General features: G+C 40.7%; 2 protein-coding genes across 6 annotated transcripts in view; one reads left to right on the plus strand and one right to left on the minus strand.

Moving 5' to 3' along the window:
• The window catches only part of LOC124120294 (protein CASP-like), a 136,192-nt gene extending 133,350 nt beyond the window's left edge, over nt 1–2,842 (minus strand). For all 4 annotated transcript variants that reach the window (XM_048391788.1, XM_046483089.2, XM_046483090.2 and 1 more), the window contains exon 1: nt 2,576–2,842. In XM_048391788.1, the coding sequence (XP_048247745.1) occupies nt 2,576–2,638 (63 nt within the window). In that variant the 5' untranslated portion in view covers nt 2,639–2,842. The remainder of the gene's footprint in view (nt 1–2,575) is intronic.
• Nucleotides 2,843–2,850: 8 nt separating this feature from the next.
• The window catches only part of LOC124120296 (nucleoporin 88-like), a 41,337-nt gene continuing 29,925 nt past the window's right edge, over nt 2,851–14,262 (plus strand). Inside the window, exons 1-4 of one of the 2 annotated variants that reach the window (XM_046483092.2) lie at nt 2,851–3,120; nt 8,123–8,292; nt 9,425–9,550; nt 13,082–13,357. In XM_046483092.2, coding sequence (XP_046339048.2) covers nt 2,887–3,120; nt 8,123–8,292; nt 9,425–9,550; nt 13,082–13,357 — 806 coding nt within the window. In that variant the 5' untranslated portion in view covers nt 2,851–2,886. Of the gene's footprint in view, nt 3,121–8,122; nt 8,293–9,424; nt 9,551–11,486; nt 11,502–13,081; nt 13,358–14,262 lie in introns of those variants that run through there. The other variant, XM_048391789.1, reaches the window with a different exon arrangement.

The raw sequence follows: 14,262 nt of genomic DNA on the forward strand, positions 1-14,262 counted from the left end.
ATCTAAATATCCTTAGTATTGAAAGGGTAATGAATTCAATGTCCACCCAAGTGTACTCCACTCCATATGTTGTAATATCTCATAATTCGCCAAAATAATAGTATTTGACAAACTACCTAAAAATATTTTAACACCCACAAAACAAGAAATTAAAAGTATGTGAGACAACTAGTGATGTATTAATAATTATGTTTTTACATCCAAGAACAGCTAACATACCAAATACCAGAATACCAACTTGAAACAAGAACATGCTAGTATCTCAGACAACAATAAGATTCAGTACCCTCTTATTATTGATACCAACATTTATCTTGAATATTAATTTAATCCACTTAAACGTATATATAAATCTAGAACAAAATACTTATTCTCCATAAGAATGGCATGGAATTCTGCAATCACCATCTTCAAAGTTACCCTTTTCTCATTTCCATTACTCATATGAGACAACATACAGTGGCATAAAACAAACTGAAATTGAAAATTTTGATTGAAAATCTAAATTTGTTATCATGAAATAAGTTTGTCAGAAAGTGTCAGGAAAATACCCTAAGCATGACATAACTGATTGTCCCCTGAGGGAATATCTCTTAATTCAGAGTATGTCTGATTAGCGTGAATATTAATCCTCAAACAAGGTAACAAAGTTTTTTTTCATCCTGTTGAATGACAGTTCAAAGTAGCCTGACATCTGTGGAAGATGTAAGTGAACATGAATATCAGACAAGATGGAGAGGCCAGTGACTCTAGCCCTGATTCAGCAGCCACTGGTCAGATTACATCATCAACAGTATCACTGGGAAGCTGTACAGCTAGGTTACTATCACAGAACAGCACCTGGGTGAAGGTCATTAGCTCAATCCTTTATGCTAAACCCCCAACCTTCGTGGTTATCATTACTTAACTCATCTATAAAATATGTTAGAAATACTTTCGAAACAGACATGCAGTATAAAACAAAATGTGGACGAGGGTAATCCAACATCAAATTAGTACAAGTAACATAAGTAGAGGTTTAAAGAACTAAATTAGCTGTAGTGATGTATTAATAACTGTTACAATAGTTATCAGTGATCACTATTACAAGTTATTAAATAATTACATTACATTACTCAATTAGCCTCTGGCTAAACCTGGGTGCCTTAACTGTTCTTCTGGCATATCATTAATCAAATTACCAGAAGCATTATTGTTTATATATGGAGTCATACTTAGTTGGTTGGGGTTTTTTTATAAGGACCCTCGCATTAAATATTACAGGACCTCTCCAACATTGTCTGAAATCTTGACCCAGAGATGGCAAATATCACAATAATGACAAGAAAAAAGTTACTTCTTACAATATTCAAACAGAAGTATCAACAAGCCACAATCTACTTGCTCATGAACAAATGTATCAATATGAATGATAATCATTACTTAACATGTCATGCATTAACCTGATCTAAGAAACAAAAAGAAAAATGCAATAAATGATTAGATCATAAATTACATTGCAAACATTTTTCTGGGAAATTATCTAATAATTAAATCACTCATAATAGTAAATTAAAGTGTATATAAACAAAATTCATATGATGTGAATACATATTCATTACCTGCCTGACAATATCCCTCTCCTGTTCTACAAAACTCTGTTTACCACTGATTTGAAAAGATGTGATTAAATCTCCTCTGCTAGCCCATCTTTTGCCTCTACTGTCACGTTTACCTGCTCAAGCATGACTGATTGTAATGGTTCAGGCGTGATACCAAACAACTGATACATATACTCTAAACAAGTGTACAGCCCTAATACCAACAAGTTTCCTATAAACATGCCCTAACAATAGAGTCACAGACGACAGCTGAGCTGTCTTTTGTTCTAGTGTAAGTATTGAGGCAAAAGGGGATAGCAATAACACACAACCTCTGAAAGCATTGACTGGTAAATCACATCATCACCTTGCCATACAAAAGGATGTTCCATAAATAACTTTATTGGGTGGCCTTTAAACAGGGAGATATCCTCCTTCCCGTCCGCGACCTAATAAACCTCATCACGTTATTTTCCCCTTCGCTGATATTTGGTCTACCAATTCTTATACAAAGTATGCGAGAAGCTAAACACTACACCGCAATACGATGACATCATCTAGGTTACAGCTGCTGAGGCCAATTCGGATAATTTGCTCTGCGCCCCACTTGCCTTATTCAGTGAAGGCTCCCTCCTCCCTCACCCCTCCGCCGCCGCTATCCCACATCACCGATATTGTCTGTGGAGACAGACTTCGAAACTTTTGAAACTTCCCGCACTAAGTCCCAAAAAGTTGTGAGATACCACGAGTAAATGAATTAAATGGTATAGAAAATGTATTTTCGCTTGATTTCGCCCGCTGCAGCATCCTTCGCAGACAAAGAGCGCTGATCTAGAATCGCCATATTGATTATTAACGATATTTTATCAATAGGATCAACGCCATTTAAAGACCCGAAACTCGTGTGCCAGCGATAGGATGGAATCACCAAGTTGACGATAGCTCTACCTATATAAATACCACCAAAAGCATGCTAAAAGTCTTGCAAAACATACCTGTAACTCTTGCAAATCAAAGTTTCGCCAATACTGACACATCGACTGCACATTCGCAGCCATCTTGAACGGGATTATACTCAATCGATTGATCACATGACTGGCTGAGATCGAATATACTCTCCAACCCTTCACGGTGACTTTTATATAGTCACATGATGAAGTTGAGATCGAACTGTGCCCATCAAACGTTATCCAAATAAATATATCCTCCGTGGCCCGGTATATTAGTATATATGTGATGATTCCAACTGTGGTTGGTAGGTCTGTGACGAACGCTTCGCTGTCGTGGTCCGAGAGTATTAATCAATATGGCAGCCACCAGCACCTGGCGCACTTCTTTGAATGTACACCAGTTTTGTAAACAACTGAAAGAAAATAACGCTAAAGATTCACTCAAGAAAATAGCATTCGATGCAAAAGAATTGATAGTCACGACTCACGATGGCGATCTTTATGTGTGGGACGCCTACTCCTCTCACATGGTCTATTTCCGCCTTAAAAATCTGTTACCCGAAGCGAAAGAGAAAGCACATAGATATCAGGTATTCAGGTTGTTTGGAGCTTTCTTGAACTCCACCCGTGTGTCTGTGACAGTGTCAGTTAACTTAGAACATATAGTGAGATCACATCATTCTTAATCCTTGATAATTATACGTTTGTAGCCAACATCTTTGCGGTGAAAACTGTAGCTGTTTCTCTTGAAGACAACACAAGAGTGACAAAATATAGGCTTGGCATTACGCTGTATGCATTTCTGGCCTAAGCCCTGTCGTTAGTGAAGAGGGGGTGAGAACTGTGGAAGTTTATTGATATACATCAGATGTTCATTTTCTGATTTATTTCATACCTGGTACTTAATGACAAGGTTTAGGGAAAGATCTTTATGTTTGACATAAAGTGTAGACTATGTATTATTCTGGGTTAGGAAGTATCAATTTAACAATTACAGTAACTTTCTTGTGTCTCAAAATTGAATTATCTTACTTTGACATTGGGTACTTAAGATTCTTTTTTAATGTCTATTGGGGATATTTAATACACACTCCCATATCAAAGTGGTTCACACTTAAATTACAGAATGTTATATTCTGACACTGCAAGTCCCAGCTAGCATGACTAAGGCCTTCAAAACTTGGTGTACAATCATATGTGATGTAATAATGGATCCTTATGCGATCTAAGATTAAATTGAAAAAAACTGCTAAACTGCTTAGAAATTAAAACTAAAAACGGACAGAGGCTGTAGGTCACTTGGAGCGAAAATTGCATTAAATTTACTTTCAGTGGATTTTCAACATTAGCTAAATGTTGACATCTAATCACTCAACAGACTGCACAGCCTTGTTTATGTTCATTTTCAAGAATAATGGTATAATTGGTTCAAATCGAGTGGGTTTTTCAGCTGATAAGCAGCGTTAAGAAGATTTAAAAAAACAAATATGTTCTTTCTGTGATGTTTAACATATTCATGGATGCATGTCAGAAGTTGGTTTGCAATAATAGATGGTTGATACAGTTAGAGACCATTTTAAGGAAGAATTTTTAAGAACAATTTTTGGTATTGACAAGCAGTAAATGTTCTTTTCTTAACTTAAGGATGGCACTGCACTGTGTAAAGATTGGATGGAAATGAATCTTGGTCTGATCAACTACTCTACATTGAATGAACATATGATTAATTTGTTAGCTGCTGTTTTAATGACCAGTCCAATCAGCCTTACTTACTTTGGGTTATCTGTCTGCACACCAGAACAAGTCAAATAAAATGAAAATGTTGCCTTTTCCTTCCCTTGTTCCACAATGTTCAAGTGTAATTAAAACTGCTCAGTTCTAATCAATCCTGTATGTCACACAGACAACAACGGTGAACTGACAGTTTGACAACTCTTGAGTAGTCATCAATTGCACTCAGACACTACTCATCTGTCCTCACAAGCAATAAGAGATTTATGTTTATACTAATGAGTAGCATCAATTGAAAGAATATCTGTTAAGATTTAAAAGAAAAGATACATATTATTGACATTTTTTAATTTCTAAAAATCTTGAGCAAAACTTGACAACGTGTCTCAAGCATCCATGCTTATCAAAGCAGGGAGCATTCATTATTTTGACAAATGAATGCTAGGTTCTAAATTATTTAAGATTAATGTTGGCGGGTCACATTCATATTTGAGACCCAAACATTTGATGACTTCTGTGCACATGTATGTGATTTATGGAAAACCCTATTTTTGACATAAATTTCATCTATTTTGTCAAGCAACAAAGGCTTGCTTGTGAATTATTAACAGCTATTGAAAAAAACAACAACACAGGTGCAAGTTCAGTTACTGTTTTGAAGCATAATCAGGTTTGATTTTAATATACTACAAATCTCCAGTTTTGCTGCATATATCTGCATAAAATATGCATAACTATCAAACACCGTTGCTAGGTGCTGCATCCTGATCAAGCCTGAAGGGCATTTTGAAATAAACACCTGGAAAAAACTAAGCACTGCTACTATTTATCTTCCTATATAAAATAGCCATTTCTGAAAATCCTATCCTGTATCAATATTCTCACGAAACCCATTTGATCTTGTGCACAATTTGACATAAATCCATGGTGAAATACAGAAACCGAAATTGATGATATAATAATGTTTTTGAAGTATGTATCACATCGATGTGTAAGAGTAATCCCTGCCAGGTGACCATGTTTTCACATCTATCGGATCGTGATACCAATGTCAATAAAAAATAATGTATCTTTTCTTTTAAATCTTAACAGATTTTCACTCCATTGATTCTACTCTTTAGTATAAAAATAAATATCATATTGTTTGTGATAACAGATAAATACTTTCAAAGTATAATCGTGATAATTGATGACTACTCAAATGTGGTCAAACTGTCAGTTGTCTGTTTACACCTGTTTACGTTCTGGATGCAGGATTGATTGGAGCTGAGCAGTTTATTTTCTCTATAACACTATCCACAATATGCTAAAAATATATTTCATCATTTTAAAATGTATGTGTCATTGTCTATGTATTTGTTTAACCATGTGAATATGAATGTATGTAACCGAGCTGCTAGTTTAAATAGAAATGTCGTAATTCCTATAATTATACTGAAATGGATAAACATTTGTTTTTTTTATGGCTTTGTATGTTTGTGACTATGCTTGCTTGCATTTACAAAACCATTTGAATACAAAGCAATACGAGTGATGTGTACATGTGTACAGTATATCACGTTCTGATCAAAATACAGAAAAATCTGCAGGGTACAGAAAATGTGACATTCTTTTTAATACAGACATTTTTCAGCAACAGGAGGGTAACGTATGTCAGGGGAGAAAACAGTAGTTTTGCCCTTTGTCCGTATTAGGGGTGCGGGGGGTACCGGTATACCACAATATGAAATGCTAATGAATACACTAGGGCTGGGACAACCCAGGTACCCAACACCCTATTAACCGGCCCTACCCGGATACCCGCTATAGGTCTCAAGAGTTGGGTACAAATTGTCCCAATGGGAATTGTTTGACCGCAGCCCTGGCAAAAACTGTTTAGATACACATATAAAACAATCTGATCATGTATACTCTGCAGTGGATAGATGCTTTATCCTTACTCGAACATATAAAAGTCAAAACGAATGCCTGCATAGTGAGAAAGGAATGTGAACATTAGCTATACTTGTAGTGTAACCATTGAGTTTTATTGTTTATGTCATTAAACAGTATGTCACGTGTGTAACAACGGGTCCGGGTAGTCATGTGGGTATCCGGGTCCTGCTCAGGACCCACCCTACCAGCCCTAGAATACACATCACAATACGTTTGGAACATACCAGTATATTGTGTTTTTTTCAAAATCATGTATGTTTTCATCTTGTTGGCAAAGTTTATTTAAGTGACAAGTCGAATCAAAATTATGGTATTCAATAAGTAGCAACTAATTCATGTGATCGAAGAAGCGAAACTATTCCCAACCAGCTTCCTGTATATAATGTGTCTTTTACACATGCATTGTGACCATAGCAACATCCAGCACAATGGTGGATGATTACAAAGTTGTCAAAAACATATGGGAAAAGTTGTTTTTTCAGGTTCATAACAAATTACAGTTGAAAGAACACATGCAGTATGTTGTGGTACATCAGTTTAAGGCATTGTGTATTCATATTGTGGTACATATTGCAATACATGAATCATTATTGCAATAAATTGCAATACAAAAGTCAATACCCATCACTACAGATAACAAGACATACATGGTGTTTGCTTCCTTTTGTCTTTCATTTGTCAGTTTGCATTTTAATAGTTATTGTCAACAATGTCATGGCACTGTTGCCGCCTATGCAAAGGATGAATTATTGCTATATGAAAGTCTGGCCAACACCCATCACGATATGTTAGCTCACCTGGTCGAAGGGCTGTATCATACCTACATGACAATGTTGTTGCCATTCAAGTTAACTGTCAAAGTGTAATTGTTGCTTAAATAGTTGGTTGGTTGGTTTGTTGTTTAACGCCGCACTCAGCAATATTCCAGCTATATGATGGCAGTTTGTAAATAATCAAGTCTGGACCAGACAATCCAGTGATTGATATCATGAGCATCAATCCACGCATTTGGGATCGATGACATGCATCAACCAAGTCAGCGAGCCTGACCACCCGATTCCGTTAGTCGCCTTTTACGACAAGCATAGTCACCTTTTACGGCAAGCATGGGTTGCTGAAGACCTTATCTCCCGGAATCTTCACGGGTCTACTTAAATAGGAAAGATGTGACACTTATCATCTATGATAGGAATAATCCTAGGCTGAATTCTGCACAAAAATACCTGTAAATTGTCATCAGTGGTAATGGTATCCATATTCCCTTGACCACTTTGAACAGTGTATTTTTTCGGTGTATGTACAAACTGTTGTCATGCCGACAAGACTTATAATGTATCATGTCACCAAGTGTTTCAGTTCATCTGCACCTCAAGCGTGTCATCTGATTCGGACCCATGAAGATCCAGGGTAGAATAGGTCTTCAGCAAACCATACTTGTCGTAAAAGGCGACTGCTTGTCGTAAGAGGCAACTGACGTGATCTGGTGGTCAGACTCGTTGACTTGGTTGATGCATGTCATCGTATCCCAATTGTGTGGATCGATGCTCATGATGTCAATCACTGGACTGTCTGATCTGGGCTAGATTATTTACAGATCGCCGTCATATAACTGGAATATTGCTGAGTGTGATGTTAAACAACAAGCAAACAAACAAATGATGGTCCCTACGAAGATCCAGGTTAGAAATGGTCCTCAGCAGGCCATGCTTGTTGTAAGAGGCAACTAACAGGTCCGGGTCGTCAGGCTCGTCGACTTGGTCGATGCATGTCATCGTATCCCAATTGCGAAAACTGATGCTTATGATGTTGTGAATCACCAGATTGGGTGGTCCAGACCCAATTATTTACAGACCATTGTGATACTGATATAGCTGGAATGTTGCTGAATGAAGAGATGGAGGTTGAGTATTTTTTCCATACTTTCAGATTCTGCAGTGTACCGACTCACCCCGCTTCGATGTAGAAGGGCTAATCCTCAACCAGTCAGCAAGTCACATCATTGTCTGGGGTCTGTCAGGAATTAAAGTAGTGGAGTTGCCACGGCGATATGGGAGATATGCGGAGTTTGAAGGCGGCAAAGACATTGTCTCATGCAGGTAGGTCTTTTATTTGGAGCTGCTTGATATTCATAACTGAAATCGATACTATTGATCGGAAACTGATTTAACAATCGATTTATTAACTTTAAGTGCTTACCAATAGCAATATAGCAATATTTCGATTTATCATGACACCCCTAATGGAAAAGTCTGTCGGTATGTTAGTCTGTAAATAGTTCAACATCATTTCATAGTGCTGAGTCTGTTTTGATACAGGGTTTTACCGGACGAGTAGCTATTGTAAAATAATTATAAATTCTTTTGAGAAAACAACTAGTTACTCTAGATTTTCGCTAGTCTTGGACTACCAGACAAATGGCCGTGTCTGTCCTTGTATGTTGGAATGATTGAAACAAATTAAAGTGAAGCTTGTACTTAAGCATTATTTCATATTTCTACACTGATTAGAAATGTATTCAGCGTTCATATCAGATTTTCTTCACTCAATCGATAACTTTTGGGGGACAAGGGTGGCCAAGTCAGCTAAGGAGCTGCCATTTGCTGTGCAGAGTTTTGTCCTTTGGGCACGCCAGAAACTTTATTGTGGATTCGAATCCCAGTTTGCCCCAGTTATATTTCTAGGTTTGTCAGCACCATACCTATGCTCATGGGTTTCACCAAAGGGGTAAATGTCTAAGACCCCCCATCACTTCGGTCTTTCCTCCCATATTATATAACTGTCCAAAGCAGCATCAAACCCAACCCACTCACTCACTAAGTTTTTTTAAACAAGGAATTCACATTTTTACAGGATTAACAAAATGTCCCTCAAAGTTGATTCACTGCAATAGATCTTTGCATAGTTTTTCTGTGAACATTTATGGGTTTGTTTGACCAAATTTAGAAATGTTCAGTGAGGTGAGTGAAATGGGGTTTAACGTCACGTCCAAGATTATTGCACTTATATAGCAACGTGCGTGCGTGGATCGAACTCCGAACCTTCCTCTCTCGATGGCGGATGCTCTACCACTAGACCAGGTCGGCGGTCAGAGATGTTCAGTGACAGTCTACAGGATTACAGCATGAACTTGTGAAGGGCTCAGTTTGAACCTGTAAGTTTGGATTTATGTCGAGGTGTTGATGACAGATAAAGCTGTTTCTATTCATTCGGATGTCCATTGAATTTCAGAACCATCCAGATTGCCGAGCGCTATTTCACAAGTCAGCAAGGAGTCCGACTCCGCGAGGCTGCATGGCACCCTGGGAGCAGCTCCGACACCCACATCGTACTGCTGACATCGGACAACATCCTCAGGTAGGGCGACATTCAGACATCCTCAAGTAGGGAGACTATCAGACATCCTCAGGTGGGGAGACACTCGGACATCAGACAACATCCTCAGGTAGGGAGACACTCGGACATCCTCAGGTAGGGCGACATTCAGACATCCTCAGGTAGGGAGACATTCAGACATCCCCAGGTGGGGGGACACTCAGACATCCTCAGGTGGGGAGACACTCAGAAATCCTCAGGTAGGGAGACACTCAGACATCCTCAGGTAGGGAGACACTCAGACATCCTCAGGTGGGGAGACACTCAGACATCCTCAGGTGGGGAGACACTCAGACATCCTCAGGTAGGGAGATGCTCAGACATCATCAGGTAGGGAGACATTCAGACATTCTCAGGTAGGGCGGCATTCAGACATCCTCAGGTAGGGAGACTATCAGACATCCTCAGGTGGGGAGACACTCGGACATCAGACAACATCCTCAGGTAGGGAGACACTCGGACATCCTCAGGTAGGGCGGCATTCAGACATCCTCAGGTAGGGAGACATTCAGACATCCTCAGGTGGGGGGACACTCAGACATCCTCAGGTGGGGAGACACTCAGAAATCCTCAGGTAGGGCGACATTCAGACATCCTCAGGTAGGGAGACATTCAGACATCCTCAGGTGGGGGGACACTCAGACATCCTCAGGTAGGGAGACACTCAGAAATCCTCAGGTAGGGAGATGCTCAGACATCATCAGGTAGGGCGACATTCAGACATCCTCAGGTGGGGAGACACTCAGACATCCTCAGGTAGGGAGACACTCAGACATCTTCAGGCAAGGAGACACTCAGACATCAGACAACATCCTCAGGTATGGAGACACTCAGACATCTGACAACATCCTCAGGTAGAGAGACACTCAGACATCAGACATCATCCTAGGGTAGGGGGGTACTAAGACATCAGACAACATCCTAGGGTAGGGAGACACTCAGACATCAGACAACATCCTCAGGCAAGGAGACACTCAGACATCAGACAACATCCTCAGGCAAGGAGACACTCAGACATCAGACAACATCCTAGGGTAGGGGGCACTCAGACATCAGACAACATCCTAGGGTAGGGAGACACTCAGACATCAGACCACATCCTCAGGCAAGGAGACACTCAGACATATGACAACATTCCCAGGTAGGGAGACACTCAGACATCAGTCAACATCCTCAGGCAAAGAGACACTCAGACATCGGTCAACATCCCCAGGCAAAGAGACACTCAGACATCGGACAACATCCTCAGGCAAGGAGACACTCAGACATCAGACAACATCCTAGGGTAGGGAGACACTCAGACATCAGACAACATCCTCAGGTAGGGAGACACTCAGACATCTGACAACATTCCCAGGTAGGGAGACACTCAGTCATCAGACAACATTCCCAAGTAGGGAGACACTCAGTCATCAGACAACATCCTCAGGTTGGGAGACACTCAGACATCAGACAACATTCCCAAGTAGGGAGACACTCAGTCATCAGACAACATCCTCAGGTTGGGAGACACTCAGACATCAGACAACATTCCCAAGTAGGGAGACACTCAGTCATCAGACAACATTCCCAAGTAGGGAGACACTCAGTCATCAGACAACATCCTAGGGTAGGGTAACACTCAGACATCAGACAACATCCTAGGGTAGGGTAACACTCAGACATCGGACAACATCTTCAGGTAGGGAGACACTCAGACATCGGACAACATCCTCAGGCAAGGAGACACTCAGACATCGGACAACATCTTCAGGTAGGGAGACACTCAGACATCGGACAACATCCTCAGGCAAGGAGACACTCAGACATCGGACAACATCCTCAGGTATGGAGACACTCAGACATCAGACAACATCCTCAGGTATGGAGACACTCAGACATCAGACATCATCCTAGGGTAGGGTAACACTCAGACATCGGACAACATCCTCAGGCAAGGAGACACTCAGACATCAGACAACTTCCTCAGGTATGGAGACACTCAGACATCAGACATCATCCTAGGGTAGGGAGACACTCAGACATCTGACAACATCCTCAGGTTGGGAGACACTCAGTCATCAGACAACATCCTCATGCAAAGAGACACTCTGACATCAGACAACATCCTCATCAGAGAGCCCAACAGACACCTACTCACACTCATATTTCTCAGTATTCCGGGAAACTTAATGAGCATTCCTGATATCACATTACCTGTCATGGACAGCAATGGTTATTGCAATTGATGCAAATTGTATGGTGTGCAATTCGCTTTGTAATGGTAAAAGAAGACCGGCAATATGTTTTTTTTATTTTAGAGGAAAATCTGATAACATACCAATACAGTATACATGGACTCTTGCACTATTGACCACATCTGGGGGATGTTAATCTGAAATATGAAATTGTAACATCGCCTTGGAAGTATTACAACCACCCTTACAACCAATGTTACAAAAGGGGGCAAAAATACTAATGATGACATATAAGCTCACCTCTAAATTAGGGGGGTAGGGTAGCCTCGTGGTTAAAGCATTCGCTTGACACGTTGAAGACCTGGGTTCGAATCGCGACATGGGTACAATGTGTGAAGCCCATTTCTGGTGTCCCCCGCCTTGATATTGCTGGAATATTGCTAAAGGTGACATAAACCATACTCACTCACTCACTCAAAATTGGGAATCAGGGCCCCGTTCAAAAAAGCGATCGTTGCACACATGTTAAAGTATGGGAGTTACAATCATCTTAGCGCTACGATCGTATTTGGAATGAGACCCAGACCAATATTGTTTCTCAATCAGCAAAAGGTTTCATATTAACTCCAACTAATCAGATTCAAGTTCTCTCAAATGTTCAGAACAAGGTTGGCGCACATAACAAGGTGTGGACCAACACACCAAGAAAATGCTTTTCCTCTTGTTTTTCCTGTGATAATGGTGCTGAGTAGAAATACACACGCACGCACACTAACTCACACACACTAAAACACGCACGCACGCACACCACACACAATATTTTACACACTGTCACAGCATAATTCCGGACCAACACAAGTGTGCATGCATGTCACTTTGATAGTGAAATAGTCTTGAACATAGTGTGAAACCCCATTTCACCTCCTCCAGAACTTTGGTACATTCATTGACACATGCTTCGGTTTTAGACACTGACCATCTCTCAAGTCACTATAGAAGTGAAATAACCCCATTTCACTGCCTCCCAGAACTCTGGTACATTCATTGACACAATGCTTCAGTTTTAGACTCTGACCGTCCCTCACGTCAGTATAGAAGTGAAATAGTCTTGAACATAGTGTTAAACCCCATTTCACCTCCTCCAGAATTCTGTAGCATTCATTGACACAACGCTTCGGTTTTAGACACTGACCATCCCTCACGTCACTATAGAAGTGAAATAATCTTGAACAAGGCATTAAACCCCATTTCACTGCCTCCCAGAACTCTGGTACATTCATTCACATTGACACAATGCTTTAGTTTTAGACACTGACCATCCTGTTTGTGTCTCCAGCATCTATGACCTGGCGGAACCAGAGAAGGCCATGAAAACAATCGATCTGGACAACGCAGGCAGGTTTGACTTCAGCGCTTCTCCCACCAAGATCAGATTGAGCTCAGCCCTGGGGGAGACGGCTGTCAGCTTCGACTTTGGACCAGCAACAGAACTGAAGACCCGACAACGCCTGGGGGTATCTGCCCTCCAGGAGACCCTCCCCGTGTGGCCGGTGTACGTCGTCAAGGGCAACGGGGATGTCATGGTTGTCTATACAAGTCTGAGGTTCACAAGGTAACAGATGCGTGCGTTGTGATAAAGAAACTCTACTTGTAGACTAACACACCTCTTTTGAGAAGGAAGATTGAGTTGTACAAAGTAACACAGCAACTGAATGTTGTTTTATGCCAGTAATCTTGAAGCTAACTCAAGGCAAATAGTCAAGTCTGTACCAAACAATTGAGTGAGTGAGTTGTGTTAAATGCCGCTTTTAACAGTATTCCATTTACATCACGGCATGTCAGCTTAATGTGGAAGGAAAGCCCGAAGTGATGAGGTCTAAGACGTTTACCACTTCGGTGAACCCCACGATCACGGGTATGGTGCTGACAAACATAGAAAAATAATCAGACAAACCGGGATTCGAACCCACAATCATAGGTTTCTGGCATGCCCAAGTGACGCAACTTTGCAAACGAATTGCGACACCTTTGACGACTGGACCACCCGTACCCCCCTGTACCAGACAAACCAGTGATTGAAAGCATGAGCAACTGCCCACAGGGTGTGATAAAATATAATCAAAATGTTCACATCTTAACCACAGTCCTAGTATTTGTTATGTTTTGGTGTGTTGCTGAGATGATTTGTTGTTTTCCATGTGACAACAGGATTCAAACTTCCTTTTATTACAGTGCAAATGGCAAGGTTGATATAAATCCCTTGTGCCTGGAGGGCACACTTAAAAAGTCATATTGAAAATGTTTATTGTATGAAGCCATCAGTATGTGAAGTAACTGGAGGTCCTTGAGGCTTGCTCCTTTGGTATTTGAATCTAGGGACCCCTACAAGCGGTGGGGTAGCCTAGTGGTTAAAGCGTTTGCTAGTCATGCTGAAGCCCAAGGTTCGATTCCCCACAGGGGTACTATGTGTGAAGCCCCCTTCTGGTATTCCCCGCCATCATTTTGCTAACAGCCGCT

The sequence above is a fragment of the Haliotis rufescens genome, unplaced genomic scaffold, assembly GCF_023055435.1.
Source record: "Haliotis rufescens isolate VD_foot unplaced genomic scaffold, xgHalRufe1.0.p SCAF_99, whole genome shotgun sequence".
Classification (NCBI taxonomy): Eukaryota; Metazoa; Mollusca; class Gastropoda; order Lepetellida; family Haliotidae; genus Haliotis; species Haliotis rufescens.